Below are 21,198 nucleotides of genomic sequence, written 5' to 3' on the forward strand. Positions count from 1 at the left end.
TTCTGTGGTTTGGTATTTTTTTTTATTTTTTATTTTACATCATTTACCGTACAGGATACATAATGTTATATTTTAATAGTTCGTACAATTACGCATGCATTGATACCAAATATGTTTATTTTTATTATGTTTACATGGTTTTTATATAGGAAAAGGGGGTGGTTTGAACTTTTAATATAGAAGGGGGTAATGTGTGTTTTTACACGTTTTATTTTTTGTGCCTTAGGGGACTTGGAGGAGGAATTATTAGATTCCTCATACAGATCAATAGAGTTCTATTGAGCGCCATTGATCTGTGTGCTCTGTGATCCATTGATAGAGCCTAGTCCAGCCAGGCCCTATCAATGACAGAGCCACGGACACCAGGGAAGCAGAGGTAAGCCCACCAGCTACCTCTATTGTGGATCGCCCCCCTCGCAATCACGCTGCGGGGGGCGATCCACCCCACTAAGCCCACCAGGGAGCATTTACATGTCCCTTTAGATGCCGCTGTCAGCTTTGACAGCGGCCATCTAAAGGGTTAATAGCCAGCCGCAGCGATCGCCGCATGCTGGCTATTAGAGGCGGCCCCCAGCTACTGAAAACAGCTGGGGGCTAAAGAGTATTTGAGCGGGAACGAGTCCGAAGCCCGCTCCATACACCCCTTTGAGCGCCTCCGTGCTGGTCGGAAGCTTTTAGGTCTGGCCCTGCTTGCCCAAAGCAGGGCTAAGGGCCTGAAAATATCACCTGCCCAGCGCCCGGAACTGCATGTCCCGGGCGTCGGGCGATAGGAATTCCACATCCCTTTGTATTGGTTGAGGTCATAAATGGGCAGCCATTCTGGATTATTTATGCTGCCATTATGGGCCAGTTACCCAAAGACCAAGGTAACTCCTGCAGCGACTAGAGTGAGAAAAAATGCAAAATATAAGTTGACATTGTATTCGGAGTTCAAGTGGTCTCCATTATAAAAGGTTGTCAACCAGTTTTTCCCACATTTCAGAATGGAAATTTCTTAGTACATCTCCCCTTTCTTCATTACCATCTGACTAGGTATTATTTTTCCGTTCAGTCATTTGGGAAAGCTAGGTGTCAGCATCTTTAATGATAGCTAGATGATCTGTCTCCCAACTTTTGTAGAAACTGCGATAACTTCTTGTACATTGTTCACTTGGAGCTTCAGCCAATCTCTGTCCTTGGTGGTCTCTGCTTGTATTTATGGCACTTGACAACTGAGGGCAGTGTTTTTATTTTAGCACAAGACCTCAACATAAAAATGTGTAAAAATAAAGAAAATATAAAAAAAATAAAAAAAGTGATATGTCAAACATTCTTTAGTTTAAAACACACATTTTATTATAATAAATAAAGAAGAATCATGGTACAGAACACAGAGGGAAGAATCCCACAGAACAAGCAGTAATACAATAGGATAGAAAAAGAAATCAAGATCAGTACAACAGTAACAAACACATATACAGTGGGGTATACAGACGAGGCAAAAAACACATATCTTGGGCTACAGGTGGGAAGCCATGAATAGAAGTCAAAAAAATGTTTTTATGAGGCTGCTTTCACACTGACGTTTGTGCCCAGTAGTGTGACGACGATGCTTGTGACGTCTTTTTCTCTCGCTATCTTCCGGTGGAATGACGGGAGTCATAACGGACGTTAGAGGAATACTATTCAAGTGAATGGGATCCTATTTGCCCGTTATGACTCCCGTTATGCTCCGTTTGTAACAGAGCCTAGTTTATAGTGTGAAAGTAGCCTAACAAATACAAAATAAAAAAAAAGATCATTTTCAAAAATTGTAGTCACATACAAAGGCATGAGTAAAATTTGACAAGAACAGATTTACATATACTGGGGATTTCTACCATTTTCAAGGGCACTGCTCTTTGACTGTGTTGTGGCGCCTGTCAGTTTGAGGAGGTCTGACCTATAAGTTAGTGCAGCCGTAATTGCAGTTTATTTTCCCACATTAATGATGTGTTTTTCTAGTACTGTTGCTGATTCTCCTCACGGCAGATAAGGATTATGTATCCCAGGAGCCGCGTGCCTTTGTCACTTTTTCTTATCTTTTTCTTTCTCTGCCTCTAGGAACTGTCGAAAATCACTATGCCGATCATCTTCAATGAACCCCTGAGCTTCCTGCAGAGAATCACAGAGTATATGGAGCACACATACCTGCTGAACAAAGCCTGCTCCTACACAGATCCCCTGCTCAGAATGCAGGTCAGTATCCGACACACATCCTTGCATAAATCTACAGCCAGCGCTGCGTGTTCCGCAACTGAGCTGGAAAAGGTCTGACACTTGGGTTATGCGCATACATTTCAATCTCACTGCAGGGTAGCGGTAGTAACAGGCAGAGCCAGTCTTTAAAAACTTTGCTGTCAAACATCATCTGTAAACAGGGATCGATCTGTCGCTGGAGGCTTGGAAGCTGCCATGATAACAGAACAGCGATGCATGTGTGCCACTTTCTAGGTGGGCTTCATTGATTGTGAGGGGAGTGACTGTGAGCTTTGGGATTTTACTTACTTAATGCAGGTGACAATCATTTGCAGCAGGTTTTTAAAGGTTAATTCAGTAGATCTTCACTGCTCTGTGTCCAATAATAGGTGCTATAAAGTTTTGTGTTAATTCACTGCCATACACCTTTTAATAGCTGTTTTCCTAAAGCCCCCATACACATGTATGCTCTGCTGAGCGTTATCGTGTTGAGAAACCTTTAACCCCTTAAGAAACAAACCCATTTTAACCTTAAGGGCCAGGCCAATTTTATTTGAGCGTTTTCATTTTTTCCTCCTCGCCTTCTAAAATCTATAACTCTTTTATATTTCCATCCACAGACCCATATAAGGGCTTGTTTTTTGCATGACCAATTGTACTTTGTAATGAAACCTCTCATTTTACCATAAAATGTACGTCTAACCCCCCAACATTTTTTTAATTTATTTATTTATTTTTTAATGGAGGAAATTTAAATGAAAACCACAATTTTGCACATTTTGAAGGGTTTTGTTTTCACACTGTACACTTTACGGTAAAAATGATATGTGTTCTTTATTCTGTGGGTCCATACGATTAAAATTATACCCATGGCTAGATACTTTTAGATTTTTGCACCGCTTAAAAAAAAATCTAAAACTTTTTGTACAAAATCAGTCATCTAAAATTGCCCTATTTTGACCACCTATAACTTTCAAATTTTTCCGTATATAGGGCGGTATGAGGGCTCATTTTTTGCGCCGTCTCTGTACTTTTTATCGATACCACATTTGCATATATAAAACTTTTTAGATTATTTTTTCTAAATTTTTTTTTTTATAAAATGTGACAAAAAAAGCAGCATTTTTGGACTTTTTAAATTTTTTTACGTTTACGCCTTTCACCATACAGGATCATTAACATTATATTTTGATAGTTCGGACATTTACGCACACGGCGATACCAAATATGTTTATTTAAAATAATAACGCTTTTTGAGGATAAAATGGGATAAACGAGCAATTAAAATTTTTATTGGGGAAGAGGATTTTTCACTTTTTTTAATTAATTTTATTTTTACATTTTTCAACTATTTTTTTCTACTTTTTATGTCCCCATAGGGGACTATCTATAGCAATCCTTTGATTGCTAATACTGTTCAGTGCTATGTATAGGACATAGCACTGATCATTATTATCAGTGATCTTCTGCTCTGGTCTGGTCGATCTCAGACCAGAGCAGAAGACCCCGGGAGACGGCCAGAGCCAGGTGAGGGGACCTCCGGCCATCATACTGGATGATCGGATCGCCGCGGCAGCGCTGCGGGTGATCCGATCATCCATTCAAAGTACTGCACTGCCGCAGATACCGTGATCTGTATTGATCACGGCATCTGAGGGGTTAATGGCAGACAGCCACACGATCGCAGATGTCGGCCATTACCGGCGGGTCCCTGGCTGCTGCTAGCAGCTCGAACCTGCCATGTATGACGCGAGCACCGTTCCAATGCTCAGTCATACACAGGACGTAAATGTACATCCAGGTGCGCGAAGTCCCGCCAAACCAGGACGTACATTTACGCCCGTGGTCGTTAAGGGGTTAATTAGATCTACTAAACACCTTTCAAATGCTGTCAGTTGCTCCTTAGCCATTATATATTAACTTAATTTGGCATATATTGTTAAGAGTTAGTCCACAGGTGGACATTCCGCACATTTGAATATACCGGCGGGTGCTGGGATTGTGTGGAAAAGTCCTGTCTAATGAACAGTAATGCATCTCCGAGCGCAATTCGCAGAAAGAATCTACATGTCTATTCTCTCTGCTTATGCCGGGAGCGGATTTCTGCCGTGGAAATTCCACCATGTGCACAGCACAGCATAATCCCATTGAAATTAATGAGACTCTGTTGCAGCGTAAGTCTTAAAGGGGTACTCCGCTGCCCCAGCCTTCGGAACATTTTTTTCCAAAGGCTTGGCGCGGGCATCGGGGTCGTGACGTCACAGCCACGCCCCTCATGATGTCACTCCACACCCCCTCAATGCAAGTCTATGGGAGGGGGCGTGGCAGCCGCCACGCCCCCTCCCATAGACTTGCATTGAGGGGGTGTGGCGTAACATCACAAGGGTTGTGGCTGTGATGTCACGAACGCCGGGTGCTGCAGAGAGATCGCGGGGTTCCTTTGGATAGAGGATAAGATGTCTAGGGGCGGAGTCCCTTTTAAGATGCAGTGTCATAGATCCTGTGGTGTCACAGCCTTGGGATAAAGTCTTTGCTTACCTGTGATGCCTGGGGAATGATTGAATTGGTCTAGCTAGGTGCCACCTAATATCTGACACCATTAAATAATTTTATATCAAATTGTGCTAAATAATCTCTAACTTCAAGAGCTCGTGGGCACCAGAGGGATCGGTGGTGATGTTGGCCCCATTTATTTTTGGCAATGAGGAGTGGGGGTCATAGTTTGACTGTAAGCAATTACAATAGGCCTAGTCCACTATAAGCTGTAATAATGTTCTCATTGGGCTCAGTACAGCCCTATATAAGTCAACACACCTAGTCCAGTATCACAACACAGAAAGCTGCTCTGGAATGAACTATTTCCCACATGTATTCTGGCCCACTGCCTGAATCATACACTGGAATGGGAAGCTTGTTGAGAAATGGCCCAGGTGTGGTTTGGACTGAGGTCACCCAGTCCGGGCCATTAGGGGTTAATGATTGAGTGTACATAGGATCATATTTGCCAGATTAAAGGGGTTTTAGCTATATTATGTCTTATTACTGTATAGTAAAAAGTTCTCAAAATTTTCTACAATCTTTATATAATAAGAATTCTGCTTGCTCTCAGTGAATATTAACATTCTTGTTTGTATTCAGAGTCCGACAATTATTGTAGACCGAATAATAATACTTTTCACAGCTGAGAGTTTATTACATTTGTATCTGGTTCAGAAAATCCTGTCCAAGTGAAAGAGTCTTGACTTTGGGCTGATACATTTTTTTTTTTTTAGCTGCACTGACACATTGTAGCAAATTATCAGAATAGGAAAGCGATTAGCGCTCACATAGGTTTGTCTTGACACATGTGTAACAAACAACCAGAGTCTCCTTGCTGTCAGTGAATGAAAGCCTTTTTGGTAACCTCCTGGATAGACCAAATACTTGTTTTATTTTCTTAATACTTCTGACAGCTGAGGGTTTGTTACAGTTATATCCCTCCTAAACAAGCCTTAGTGAGATAAACATGTCATCAGCACAAATCTCTCTATTTTGCGACAATATGTTAGTTTGAATTATCTACACTGGATACATTTGTAGCAAAGGGTCAGTATGTACAATCAGCCTCAAGGTATAGGCAAGAATGTTCCTATTTACTGACAACAAGCAGGGATCTAAACAATGGTGAATAATTAAAATGCTATTTATATTAGATTATAATATAGTAAATAATGTTGAAAACCCCATTCAGTGTCCAAGATGCTGGTATTAATTTTGGGCACCTATCACTTTAAGAGCAGCACCTGGCAGAAATTTTGGGCACAAGTTTTTTCCCTGATGAAGTCCTTAGATCGAGGTATTCAGGGTTCTCAGGGGAAACTAAGGGGAACTCCAGCACCACCCACATCTGTGTTTTTCCATATTGATAGTGTGTTGGATCTATTGTAACAGTCTGCAACCTGTAGCTCTCCAGCTGTTGCAAAACTACAATGCCCAGCATGCCCTGACAGTCTTCGACAGCCTTCACTGGTCTATTGCACAGTAACACATGCATTCCATATGAGGTCTCTGTATATGGAAGGGGAAGTCTCTTGATCACCTCATAGAATGTATACAGGACCTGTTATTCTGACATATGGTAACAAATGAGGGAAGACTTCTGGGTGGGAACTAACCTTTCTGCTGCCGACTCTGCAAAATAGAGAAATGTCAAAACAATTACATAAACCTCACATAAATATTCCTCTTGTCATCTTCTCACAGCATTACACAGTGGTAGATAATGGTGGCAAGAAGCCCGTCAGGATCTCTCTGTGTTAAACCGGCCATAAATCTTGGGGGTTATACTGGGCATGTGACCTGGGAATTTTTGCTTCAGTTCTGTTTCATTGACTTTGTAGTCAGATGGTTTAATAAAAAATAAACTCAACAGCTGAGGGTTTACTACAATTGTATTCATTCTGGAACAAAACTCATAAAAACTTGATTGTTACAATGTATCAGTCAGAGGATTGCCTACACAGGATACGTGTGTAACAAGCCCTCTGCTAGAAGTTCATTCAGATCACGTTTGGTGGGATACAGCCGCCGGTGGGAGAATTTTTGAAACCAGCCGTGTTGCACCCCTTTCACGTGAATTTGAGGCAGACTGAGTCAGCTAGTGACTCCGGTTGGCTCTTTTTTTGGACCGTATCTGGTTTTGTTGCCGAACTATTAGTGCAGCAACAAAATTGATATGGCCCAAAAATGAGCCAATCAAAATCCCTAACAGACTCCATTCGGCACATTTAAATGAATGGGTGCAGCAGGATATGGCAGCAGTTGGTTTTTAAATCCCCAAAACGTGATGGGAATGCACCTTAAGAAATGTTCAGATGAAGAGGGATGAAAAACTGAGGTTCCTCATTCTAGTAATTGGTGGGGAGTACCCGCAATCTAAGATCACCTCTCTTGTGGAGCTTTTAATAGAGTATTCCCATCTTCTAAAATGGTATGTCATCACTTCATGCTTGCGGGTCCAATCTCTGAGACCTCCATAATCCTGAGAATGGGCACTGTTCATTCTCTTGATGGATGGGGCCCAGCGACTGTTCCACCACAAATAACAAAGTGATGGCATATACCATTGCCTTATAAGATGGGAATATACATGTTCTAAACCCCTGTTCATATTCTCTGTTAAAGGGCTTTACCTGTGATGGGTACTCTCCCCCATCTCACTGATTGGTGGGGACTGTGACTGTTTGGCCTATAGAGTTGAATATAGCAGCAGCTCACATGTCCAACCTCCACTTCATTCAAACATGGAGACACGGTGCCCCAGTTCTCAGGATTGTGGGGGCTCAGCAGTCAGAACACATAGATATAAATATAAAACATAATTAAAAAGGATTCAGCAGCAGTCAGAACAAAAGTGCAGAGACCAGAGACATATTACTCATTACTCTCCTTACAGTAACAAAAGTCCGTAACTGTAATAATAAAATTGTGGTAGGAATATTACAATATAAGTATGTATATGAAGCCCACAAGGTACTGCACAGAAACTAATGAAAATACAGGAGAAAACACAATGTGATACAGCAACTATCAGTGGTTAGTGTGAGAAGCTGGATAACCAGGGAAAGGGGTATAAAGGAGGAAAAGTAGCTACAAAGCAACTACCATCGCCATTCCACCATGCTATCCCCTGTGATGTAGAAAAAAACAACAAACACTATCACACCAATGTATAGACCAGAAAAGAAAAAAGATACGTTGGCGGTTTGCAAAGGAGTTGGGGACACTGTACTGGTCTACATGACCCTTTAATTTTGGGAGTTGGTGGATACAATGTACTAACCATTAACTTTTGGTTGAGTTGCCCTTCAAGAATTGTCTTCTTAATCTTCATTCTTCCCTGTACAGACAGTTGCTGCCTTTGCAGTCTCAGCTGTAGCATCTCAGTGGGAGAGAACAGGAAAACCCTTTAACCCTCTTCTTGGAGAAACCTACGAATTAACAAGGTGAGTGCAAAGAATTGTGGAGCTAAGACCCCCAACCCAATGTATGAGGTATGTGACCAGAGCACTGTCTGTTATAGGGAAGACCTAGGGTTCCAGTTCATCTCCGAACAAGTCAGCCATCATCCGCCCGTTAGTGCCTTTTATGCAGAGGGGCTGAACAAAGACTTCATCTTCCATGGATCTATCTACCCCAAGCTGAAGTTCTGGGGAAAGAGCGTAGAAGCTGAACCCAGAGGGACAATCACCTTAGAGCTATCCAAGTAAGTATGAGAAAAGGGTTGTGTGAGTGATCATGGGAAGCATTAAGATGGCTACATTGTTGCTACAGTGTGAGGACTCAAACAGCTCTCCGATAAGGTGTGAATTGGGAGCAGGTGTCTTAAATTTGGTGTTATTGCTCACACACTTTTTTTTTAAACTGGTCACTGGAAGTTCAACATGGTACCTCATGGCAAAGAACTCTCAGAGGATATGGGGGGAAAAAAAGAATAAAATAAAATAAAGATGGCCTATACTATAAGAAGATTGCCAAGACCCTGAAATAGAGCTGCAACATGGTGGACAAGACCATACAATGGTTTTACAGGACAGGATCCACTCAGAACAGGCCTCGCCATGGTCGACCAAAGAAGTTGAATGCACGTGTTTAGCGTCATATCCAGAGGTTGCCTTTGGGAAATAGACGTATATGTGCTGCCAGCATTGCTGCAGGGGTTGAAGTGGTGTGGAGTCAGTCAGCCTGTCAGTGCTCAGACCATATGCAGAACACTGCATCAAATTGGTCTGCTTGGCTATTGTCGAAAAGAAAGCCTCTTCTAAAGATGAGGCACAAGAAAGCCCACAGTTTGATGCCAGAAGACCAAGGACACGGATTACTGGATGAGACCAACATAAACTTATTTGGTTCAGATGATGTCCAGTGTGTCTGTGTGTGTGGGGGGGGGGGGCAACCAGATGAGAAGTACAAAGACAAATGTGTCTTGCCTACAGTCACGAGTGCTGCTGGCACTGGGGAGCTACAGTTCATTGAGGGAACAATAAATGCCAACATGTACTGTAACATAGTAGCATAAAGTTCAACCTAAAGTCCTAGTGTGTTGATCCAGAACAAGGCAAAAAAAAAAAAACATGAGGCTGATGCCAGTTTCCCAATGACAGAGGAAAAATTCCATCCAGACTTAAATATTGTATCAGACTAAATCCCTGGATCAACATTCTATCCCCATAAATCTAGTACCCATAACCTGTTATGCTTTTAAAAAAAAAAAAAAAAAACATCCAGGCCCCCTTGAACTGGTTTATAGAGTCAGACATCAGAACAACATGTGGTAGAGAGTTCCATAGTCTCACTGCTCTTACTGTAAAGAATCTCTGTCTGTGATGCTGGTGAAACCTTCTTTCCTCTAGACATAGAGGATGCCCCCTTGTCATGGTTACCGGCCTAGGTATAAAGATCACTAGATATATCTGTATTGTCCATTCATATTTGTACATTGTGATCAAATCCCTCCTAAGACGTCTTTTCTCCAAACTAAATAACCCCGAGCTTTATACCCTGTCTCTGTCCTGTAATCTTCCCATACCATTAATTATCTTTGTCGCCCTCCTCTGCACTCTCTCCGGGTAGCCATGTCCTTCTTATACAGATGCCCAAAACTGGACACAACACTCCATATATTATCAGACTAATGATTTACACAAAACTGTCCTTGTCACGTGCCTCTATGCCTCTGATACATCCCATGACTTTGTTAGTTTTGGCAGCCGCTGTTCGGCACTAATCACTAAAGTTGAGTTTACTGTCCACCAGTATCATAAAGTCCTGTTCTGTAGTAGTTCTACTTAATGGCCCAGATTTATCAAACTGTGTGAGAGAAAAAGTGGAGGGATTTTCCCACAGCAACCAATCACAGCTCAGCTTTCACTTTACCTCAGCTTGTTAGCTACGCTGTGATTGGTCTCTGTGGGAAAATCCCTCCCATTTTCTCTCTCTCACAGTTTGATAAATCTGGGCCAGTGTCTTATTATTAAACACATATTTGTACATTTTGGTTTTATGGCCCAAATGCATAACTTTACATTTATCCACCTTAAATTTGAATTTGCCATGTTTGTGCCCAAGCCTCCAGCTTCCCCAGATCCATCTGTAATATTATGTTATCCTCCTCTGTGGTTATCACCTTACCCAATTTAGGGTCATCTGCAAATATAGAGATTCTATGAGGTCATTAATGAACATTTTGAAAAGAAGTGGACCCAGTACTGACCCCTGTGGTACCCCACTAGTAACTGTCACTCAACCAGAGTACGTTCCATTGATCCCACAAGATACTTAATCAGAACACGATCAGGCCTGACGAAGCGCTTGTGAAGCGTGATCCGGTCCATGGTCCGATAGCGTCTGCTCCCCCACAGATCCATCTCCTGCCTCCCCGTGTGCCGTATGTGAAGTATGAAATAAATCATCTTCTTGGCATCAGCTCTCTGGTCTCTGGTGAGTTGCTCCGTACAGCCCTTCTTTGTGTGACATATTGGACTTGCCTGCTCAACGTGTAGCACCACCATTTGAGCTTTTATACCTCCTGCTACTGTCGATAATAGGTGACAGCATACCTTAGCTGCATAGTTGCATGATCCTCTTACACAGCCACTGCCGGGTTGATTTTCTTTCTCCATGTGTTACATTATATTTTTTATAGTTCGGACATTTATGCACATGGCGATACCACATATGTTTATTTTTATTTTTGTATACATTAAAATACATTATTTTTTTATTTTATTTTTTATGGGAAAAGGGGGGGGGTGATTCAAACTTATCAGGGAAGGGGTTAAATCACATTTTATTGATTTTTTTTACTTTTTTTTTTTTTTGTCCCCATAGGGGACTATTACATGCAATCCATGCTATGCTATGCCATAGCATAGCATTGATCAGTGTTATCGGTGCTCTGCTGCTCCAGCCTGGATCTCAGGCATGGAGCAGCAGAGCGACGATTGGACAGTGGAAAGCAAGGTATGAAGCTTCCCGCGATTTCACGGCGGCGGTCCCGAACAGCCCACTGAGCTAACCGGCAACTGTTTTCTCCCATTTTAGACGCCATGCTCTAAAGGGTTAATACCGGACATCAGCCCAATCAGAGATGTTCGGTATTGCTGATAGCAACCGGGACCTGCCGCGTATGAAGTGCGCTCAGGAGCTGGCAACGCTCTTGGTCGTTAATAGGTTAAGGCAGTGCTAGAAAATAATGGTGGCCACACAAAATGTTGACACGTTGGGCCCAACTTGAACATTTCCTCTCAGGGGTGTTCTAACTTTTGTTGACAAGGTTTAGACATAAATGGCTGTGTGTTGAGTTATTTTGAGGAGACCTAACATTAAACACTGTTACACAGGCTGTGCACTCACTACTTTACATTGTAGCAGAGGGTCATTCCTTCAGTGTTGTCACATATGAAGATATAATTATTTACAAGGGCCAATTGTATTACTATTAGGGCTTTAGAAAATTTGCAGTGTCTTAAAGAAGTAGAAACACATGGCTGCCTTCTACCAAAAATATGCCATTCCTGTCCTTGCATTGTGTGTGGTATTGCAGCTCAATCCCATTCACTTTAGTGGAATTGAACTGCTATGTAAGATGCAACTTACGGGCAGGTGGAGTGCTTTTCTACAAGAAAGTAGACATGTCTTTATAATTCTGGACAACTCCTTTAAGTTAAATCTGTCTGTGACTAAATGGGTTCCAATGCAAACTTTCAGAGTTCTAGCATACATTGTTCCCCTCTCCTATTTCACCTCCATTTCCCACTAATAGAAGCCATGGAAGTTGAGGTATGTGGAGCTTTTTGATGGGGTCTTCACATTGTAGAGATGCTGGACAGACTCTTCCAGCATTCTGCATGTCTCTGTACATTTTCAGGAAATACATACAGATGCTATCCTAACCCCTTGGGGATGGAGCCCATTATGAACCTAAGGACCAGAGCATTTTTTTTCAAATCTGACCTCTATCACTTTATGCATTAAAGGAGTCCAGTGGTGAACAACTTATCCCCTATCCTAAGGATAGGGGATAAGTTTGAGATCGCGGGGGGTCCGACCGCTGGGGCCCCCTGCGATCTCCTGTACGGAGCCCCGACAGCCCGCGGGAAGGGGGCGTGTTGACCTCCGCACGAAGCGGCGGCCGACACGCCCCCTCAATACAACTCTATGGCAGAGCTGAAGCGCTGCCTTTGGCAATCTCCGGCTCTGCCATAGAGATGTATTGAGGGGGCGTGTCGGCCGCCGCTTCGTGCGGAGGTCGACACCTGCTATCTGTCCGGAGAGCCTGGCCCCCGTACAGAGAGATCGCAGGGGGCCCCAACGGTCGGACCCCCCGCTATCTCAAACTTATCCCCTATCCTTAGGATAGGGGATACATTTTACACCACTGGACTACCCCTTTAATAACTCTGGGATGCTTTTACTTATAAATTTGATTCAGAGATTGGTTTTTTCGTGACATGTTCTACTTTGTTAGTGGTAAATTTTCGTCGATCCCTACATCATTTCTTGGTGAAAAATTCCAAAATTTCAGCAAAAATTTGAACATTTTTTCTAACTTTGAAGCTCTCTGCTTGTACGGAAAAGGGACATGTCAAATAAATTACATATTGTTTCACATATACAATATCTTGATGTTGGCATCATAAAGTTGACATGTTTTTACTTTTGAAGACATTAGAGGGCTTCAAAGTTTAGCAGCAATTTTCCAATTTTTCACGAAAATTTCTAAATCAAAACTTAACTGATCCCTGAAAAATTCTGAAGTGAATATGAGGGTCTTAATGTTGGAAATCCTCTATATTGGACCCCATTATAAAAACTACACCCCTCAAAGTATTCAAAATAACATTCAAAAAGTTTAACCCTTTAGGTGTTTAACAGGAATAGCAGGCAAATGGAGGAGAAAAATCAAAATCTCAATTTTTTTTTTACACTAACATGTTATTGTAGCCCCATTTTCATCATTTTTTTTCCTTCAGGGGCAAAAGGTAAAAAGGCCCCCCAAAACTTGTAATTCATATTCTCTCGAGTAAGGAAATACCTCATGTGGATGTAAAGTGCTCTGTGGGTGCACTAGAGAGAGGGCTCAGAGGGGAAGTAGTGACAATGGCATTTTTGAGAGCAAATTTTGCTGAAATGGTTTTTGGGTAGGCATGTCGAATTTAGGAAGCAGAATAGTAAAACCCCCGCATGGCACACTATTTTTAAAACCACACCCCTCAAGGAACGTAACAAGGGGTAAATTGAGTCTTTATACCCCACAGGTGATTGACGAACATAAGCTAAAGTGGGACGTAAAAATTTTTTTTCTCAATTTTCAATAAAATGCTGGTGTTACCCCAAATTTTTCATTTTCACAAGGGGTAATAGGAGAAAAATCCCTCAAATGTGTCACCCCATTTCTTCTGATTATGGATATATCTCATGTGGATGTAATGTGCTCTGCAGGCGAATTACAATGCTCAGAAGAGAAGGAGCACCATTGGGCTTTTGGAGAGAGAATTTGCTTGGAATGGAAGTCGGGGGGCCATGTGCGTTTACAGAGCCCCCATGGTGCCAGAACAGTGGACCCCCCCCCCACGTGTGACCCCATTTTGGAAACTACACCCCTCACGGAATGTAACAAGGGGTGCAGTCAGCATTTACACCCCACTGGCGTTTCACAGAACTTTGGAACAGTGGGCTGTGCAAATGAAAACATTTTCAGAAAAGTCTGTCAGACACCTGTTGGGTGTAAATGCTCACTATACCCCTTGTTACATTCAGTGAGGGGTGTAGTTTCCAAAATGGGGTCACATGTGGGTGTTTTTTTTTTTTTTTTTTTTGCGTTCATGTCAGAACCGCTGTAAAATCAGCCACCTCTGTGCACATCACAAATTTAGACCTCAAATGTACATGGCGCTCTCACTCCTGAGCCTTGTTGTGCATCCGCAGAGACTTTTACATCCACATATGGGGTATTTTCATACTTGGAAGAAATTGTGTTACAAATTTTGTGGGTCTTTTTCTCTTTTTACCTCTTGTGAAAATGAAAAGTATGGGGCAACAACCGCATATAATTTTTTACACTAACAGGCTGGTGTAGCCCCTAACTTTTCCTATTCATAAGGGGTAAAAGGAGAAAAATCGCCCAAAATATGTAACACAATTTCTCCCGAGTACGAAAATACCCCATATGTGGCCCTAAACTGTTTCCTTGAAATACGACAGGACTCTGAAGTGAGAGAGCACCATGCGCATTTGAGGCCTAAATTAGGAGTTTGCAATAGGGGCGGACCCGCATACAAGGATGGTGCTTTTCTCCACCAAATCCCTACGGCAGTGTTTCCCAAACAGAGTGCTTCCAGCTGTTGCAAAACTCCCAGCTTGCCAGGACAGTCAATGGCTCTCCGGCAATACTGGGGGTTGTTGTTTTGCAACAGCTGGAGGCTCCGTTTAGGAAACACTGCCGTGTGAGACGTTTTTCATTTTTATTGGGGGGGGGGGGGGACATGTAAGGGTGTGTTTGTAGGGTTTTACTTTTTTTGTGTAGGTGTATAGTGTTTTTAGGGCACATTCACACGGGGGGGGGGGGGTGTTTGCAGTGAGTTTTACGCTGGGAGTTTGAGCTGCAGCAGAAAATTTGCAGCAGCTCAAACTTGTAGAAGGAGACTGTAAACCCCCGCCGGTGTGAATGTACTCTGTGGGGGGAGGGGATGGGGGGGGGGGGGTTTGGGGCAAACCTTCAGCAGTTGTAAAACTACAACTCCCAAAATGACAGACAATACATGCTGGGAGTTGCAGTTTTACAACAGCAGTAGGCACACTGGTGGGGGAACCACTGAGTTAGGAAACACTCTAGCTCAGCTATTCCAAGCCGTGTGCCTCCAGCTGTTGCAAACTACAACTCCCAGCATGTACGGTCTGTCAGTGCATTCTGGGAGTTGTAGTTTTGCAACAGCTGGAGGCACACGGGTTGGAATCACTGAGTTAGGAAACAGACTCTAGCTCAATGTTTCCCAACCAGTGTGCCTACAGCTGTTGCAAAACTACCACTCCCAACATGCACTGACAGCCAAAAGGCATGTGTGGTAGGGGTAGTACAGTCAGGGTATTGCTTTGATATATCAGGGGTTAACCCTATAGTTCGTGACGCCAGGCTGAGGGCTAGTATGCTGAGGTAATTCTCCGGCCTATCGCAGCCCTTCCCAGTAACGATAGGTGCATGCATAAAATGACTGACGGTCCACAAGGTAGCTGAACTTGAACTTGGATAAACTTTACTTAAAGGCTTGCTGTACATCCAATGAACAGTAACAGTCTCATCAATACAGTCTCTATACACTTCAGTGACTGGCAGTTGTTGCAGACCTTGACTTGTTTTATAAGTCTTTGAATTTAGGGTAAATTGGGAAGATCCGTCCGGATTTAGGGGCTAGATATGGTCCAGTGATCTTGCAGAGTGCTTAGGGATTGATACACTCACGGTTTGGTAATGATCAGCCGTCGCCACAAGGCTCGGGCCAAACTCACTGATGATAGCAGCGTAGATCCTTCTCTCATGAAAGCCCAGGAACAAGAGAGCGGGCTATGGCCGCCACTCCCTTAAATGGGCAGGGGCGGGGCCGTTTTAATTGGTCCGAATATCTGTCACTCACTGTTACAAGGAATTGTGGGCGCAATACGTCACAGGGACCTCCAAAGGTCCTTAAGCAAAAACCATAGAGTTTACCTGATCACGTGACCCGCAGGTCCTGCTACGCTCCGTACAGGTAATTAACCACTATATACATTTGTACTGTTAGTTTAATGACTAATAACTAATAATGACTAATAACACTCTAGATGAGAGGTGACAAGGGGTGGACTAAATAAGAAGGACCCCGACGTCCTAGGGACTCTGGCTATGGGGACCTATATACAGGTACCGTATAGGATGCGGTACCGGGACACCACACATGCTAGAAGTTGTAGTTATGCAACAACTGGGGAAAAACAGTTTGGAGACTGCTAAGTAGTAGTCTCCAAACTGTAGCCCTCCAGATGTTGCAAAACTCCAAGCATGCCAAGACTGTCCTGGCATGCTGGGAGTTTTAGTTCTGCAACATATGAAGGGCCAGATTTTGCAGAACTACAATGCCCAGCATCCCTGGCATGCTGGGAATTGTACTTTTGCAACATCTGGAGGGCTACAGTTTTGAGACATTTGGAATGTAATTGGTTGCTGCTTCACTTTATCGTTGCATGCTAATCTCTTGTCCAGATGATGGCAATGATATTGGGGCACTGACTCTTACCTTTTTAAATATGCACATGGCCCAAATATGCAAAATTGTCTCCTCTTAGTCTCATTTATGGCAATATTATGGCTGGAAGAGTTAAAAAGTGCAATGTGTCTGGAAGAGGGACACTGTGAATTGCCATAAAACTCAGCCAAATGGAATGTCTTGATTTTTGGTGAATATTTGTCAATTGTCATCTCCAGGCACAAAGATGTCTATACATGGACGAATCCCACTTGCTGCGTACACAACGTCATTATTGGAAAACTGTGGATAGAGCAGTACGGCACAATGGAGATCGTAAACCACAGGTACCACAGTACTTTTCCACCCTATACATCATCAGGATCATAAAGGGATATGTAAATTATGTTACATAGTTTGTAAGGTTAAAAAAAAAAATAATTTTAACCTAAAACCCTACTGTATTTATCCAAAGGACAATAAAAAAAAACATGAGGCTGATGCCAATTGCCCCATAACAGAGGAAAAATTCCTTCCCGACTCCAATATAGCATCAGAATAGTTTTCTGGATCAATGTTCTGTCACTTGTAATATTATATTTTCCAGAAAAACATCCAGGCCAATCTTGAACTTGTTTAATGAGTCAGACATCACAAAGTCATGTGACAGAGAGTTCCATAGTCTCACTGCTCTTACAGTAAAGACTCTTACAGTTATAGTCCACCAGTACCCCCAAGTCATTTTCTGTAGAAGTTTTTCCTAATGTCTTATTATTTAGCACATAATTGTACATGTTGATTTTATGGCCATAACCTTACATTTATCCACATTAAAGAGGCACTGTTATTGTTAAAACAATATATTGCAGGACTCATTATAACATTACATTTCACAATATACACCTGTTAAATTTTTTTTTACATTTTCACCTGTAATTCAAGCTCAAAATAGCTGCCACTAGGGGTCGCCTGTCTTTTAGCCAGACAGACTAGTCTAGATTTTACAGCATACTGGATACCGGCCGTAAAGCATACCGGTATCCAGTATAGGAGATTTCTATTGTGTATGCAAAACTACCGATAAAGGATGTGTGGACATGCTGAGAGCTGTAGTTTTAAAACAGCTGGAGGCAACACTGCTCTAACACAGTTATTTACAAACATTGCAGCTTCAGTTGTTACTAAACTACAACTCCCAGCATGCTGAAATAGTTAAAGCTATCTCGGACTCCTGAATGACAAAGACGTTGATCAGACATTCAGGAGTCTGTGAAAGATGAATGACACACATAGTGACAGCTATGCTGATTAGCATCCAGCTTTACCAGGAGAAGATAAAACAGATAGAACATGTATTCATAAAAATGCTGTACTTTTATCAAAAAAAATCCTTGCACTAATTTTATAAAGATCTATTCTTATATTTATACATTTTATCCTGCTATGAATTCACCATAATGTCTGATTACTGCAGGCAAGCTCCAAGTATCTTTCTCTGTGTAACATGACACGGCATAAAACCAGAGAGGAAAGGGTTACAGAGTAGAGAGTACTGATTGGCTGACTGCCCAGGCTTGCTCCTGTGAGGGAGACAGACTGACACGCCCCCTCCAGCCTGCACAATGAAAAAGTAACTCACCAGCAGATAAATGCTTATATCTCTGAATATATAGGTCTGAGACACATGAAAATTATATGCACATGATCAGGATTGGGTCCTGAGTAACATATCACTTTTTTCTTTTTTTTTTGCACTATGACAGGTATGCTTTAAACTTTATTTGCCACATCTGTGCCCAAGCCTCCAGCTTCCCCAAATCCCTCTGTAATATTATGTTATCATCCTCTCTGGTGATCACCTTACCCAGTTTAGTGTCATCTGCACATATATAGAAATTTTACTCTGTAACCCCTTTACAAGGTCATTAATAAACATTCTGATGTGTGTCTTATGCCATCATTTATACAGTTGATTGGTACAGATATGCAATACCAGTCATAACCTGGAAACAAAGATTGCTCTGTTGCTGCAAAAAGAATCAACTTTTGCGTGATCTTATATTAATTTGCCTAATAATCAATGCCTTTGGTTTCTTACAGCACTGGGGAGAAGTGTGTCCTGAACTTCAAACCCTGTGGACTTTTTGGAAAAGAACTGCACATAGTAGAAGGTTATATTCAGGATAAGAAGTAAGTGCTGAAGTTTCATTTTTCTGCCCTTTTATGGGTCCAACTTAAATGTCAAAATTCATAACCCCCTGCTCTGGCTGCCCCTGGAAGTCCGGGCAGACTGGGGTTGCCGTGATGATGGCTGGCTGGCTGCGGGGGTGTGACTGGCAGCAGCAGTGGCACATATGGACCGGAGGGGACGGTGCAGGCGGGCCACAGTCTGAAGATCGAGGTGAGTGATCTTCAAATGTGGCCCCCTAGAAGTTTCAAAACTACAACTCCCAGCATGCCCAGACAGCCTTTGGCTGTCTGGACATGCTGGGAGTTTAGTTTTGCAACATCTGGAGGGCTACAAACTGTGATGCTTCAAATGTTGCAAAATTACAACTCCCACCATGCCCAGACTGTCCAGGCATGCTGGGAGTTGTAGTTCTGCAACATCTGGCACTTTAGATGTCGCCAAACTACAACTCCCAACATGCCTGGACAGTGTCGGCATGCTGGGATTTGTAGTTTTGAAACATCTGTAGGGCCAAAGTTTGGAGACCACTACACATTGGTCTCCAAACTGTGCCCCTCCAGCTGTTGCAGAACTACAACTCCCAGCATGCCCTTCAGCTGTCAGTTAACGCTGGGAGTTGTAGTTTTGCAAGAGCTGGAGACACACTGATGGGGAAACACTGAGTTAGGATCTGTTACCTAACTCAGTGTTTCCCAATCCTTGTGCCTCCAGCTGTTGCAAAACTACAACTCCCAGCATGCACTGACAGACCATGCATGCTGGGAGTTGTAGTTTTGCAACAGCTGAAGGTACACTGGTGCGGAAACTCTGAGTTAGGTAACAGACCCGAACTCAGTGTTTCCCAATCAGTGTGTCTCCAGCTGTTGTAAAACTACAACTCCCAGCATGAATGGTCTGTCAGTGCATGCTGGGAGTTGTAGTTTTGCAACAGCTGAAGGAGGATACATTCACACGGGCAGGGGTTTACAGTGAGTTTCCGCTGCAGCTCAAACTCCCAGTGGGAAACTCTGTGAACCCCCGCCCATGTGAATGTACCCTAAAAACACTACTCTACACTAACATAAAATAAAGAGTAAAACACTACATATACACATACCCCTACACAGTTACCCCCCAACCCCACTCCCCAATAAAATTGAAAAACGTCTCATAAGGCACTGTTTCCTAAATGGAGCCTCCAGCTGTTGCAAAACAACTCCCAGCATTGCCAGACAGCAATTGACTGTCCAGGCATGCTGAGAGTTTTGCAACAGCTGGAGGCACCCTGTTTGGGAAACACTGCAGTAGGGGTTTTTTTTTGTGGCGGAAGATGGTCTGGGCTGGCAGATGGTGAGGACACTGTAGGTGGATCCTCTGTGCCAGAGAGGTGATGGCGTAGGCCGTACCAGGGGAACGGAGTCTAAGGGGTTACTGGTATTCACCAGAGCCCGCCGCAAAGCGGGATGGACTTGCTGCAGCGGTAACCCCCAGGTTGTTCCACCCGGTAGAGACTCAACCCCTCTGGCAGCTGAGATGGCGCGGTACAAAAGGACAAGGCAAGGCAAGGTCAGACATAGCAGAAGGTCAGGGCAGGCGGCAAGGTTCGTAGTCAGGGGCAACAGCGAAGGTTCTGGGAACAAGGCAGTGGACACTCAAGAAACTCTTTCAAAAGGCACTAGGCAACAAGATCAGGCAAGGACAGGAAGGGGAAGTGGGGTTTTATAATGTTTTACAGTGATTGGGCCAGGCACCAATTAATGGTGCACTGGCCCTTTAAATTTAAGAGAGCCGGCGCGCGTGCACCCTAGAGAGCGGGGCCGCGCACCAGGAGGATACAGCAGGCAGAGGGATTTAAGTAGAACGGGATGCGGCCCGCGGACGGACTTGTGCCGCCACGCAGATCGCATCCCCGCCGGCATCACTGTAGCAGCGCTCCCGGTCAGAGGGACAGACAGGGGCGCTGCAGGAGGGCACACGCCGTGGGCACTCCGGGATGGGATGGCGCTCTCCAACTCCTGAGCACTGTCGTATTTCAAGGCAACAGTTTAGTACCACATATGGGGTATTTCCGTACTTGGGAGAAATTGTGTTACAAATTTTGGGGGGCTCTTTCTCCTTTTACCCCTTAGGAAAAGGTAGTTGGGGTCTACTCCAGCTTGCAAGTGTAAACATTTTTTATTTTTGTTACACTTACATGCTGGTGTTGCCCCATACTTTTCATAAGATGTAAAAGGGAAAAAAAGCTCCCCAAAATTTGTAACGCAATAGCTCCGGTTTACAGAAATACCCCATATGTGGACATAAAATGCTCTGCGGACGCACAACAAGGCTCAGGAGGGAGAGCGCACTATGTACATTCGAGGCCTAAACTGGTGATTTGCACAGGGGTGGCTGCTGGTTACAGCGGTTCTGACATGAACGCAAAATAAATACCCACATGTGACCCCATTTTCGGAACCACACCCTTCACGGAACGTAACAAGGTGTACAGTGAGCATTTACACCCCACAGGTGACTGACAGATTTTTGGAACAGTGGTCCTTGAAAATTAAA

The 21,198-nt window shown here is 43.3% G+C and overlaps 1 protein-coding gene across 2 annotated transcripts in view; it reads left to right on the forward strand.

Annotated features, from left to right (window-relative positions):
* Positions 1-21,198, forward strand: part of OSBPL2 (oxysterol binding protein like 2) — a 99,790-nt gene that overhangs the window by 70,332 nt on the left and 8,260 nt on the right. For both annotated transcript variants that reach the window (XM_056549247.1, XM_056549248.1), the window contains exons 5-9: positions 2,083-2,217; positions 8,104-8,201; positions 8,279-8,461; positions 16,715-16,822; positions 18,576-18,665. In XM_056549247.1, coding sequence (XP_056405222.1) covers positions 2,083-2,217; positions 8,104-8,201; positions 8,279-8,461; positions 16,715-16,822; positions 18,576-18,665 — 614 coding nt within the window. The remainder of the gene's footprint in view (positions 1-2,082; positions 2,218-8,103; positions 8,202-8,278; positions 8,462-16,714; positions 16,823-18,575; positions 18,666-21,198) is intronic.

The sequence above is a fragment of the Hyla sarda genome, chromosome 12, assembly GCF_029499605.1.
Source record: "Hyla sarda isolate aHylSar1 chromosome 12, aHylSar1.hap1, whole genome shotgun sequence".
In the NCBI taxonomy this organism is placed as follows: Eukaryota; Metazoa; Chordata; class Amphibia; order Anura; family Hylidae; genus Hyla; species Hyla sarda.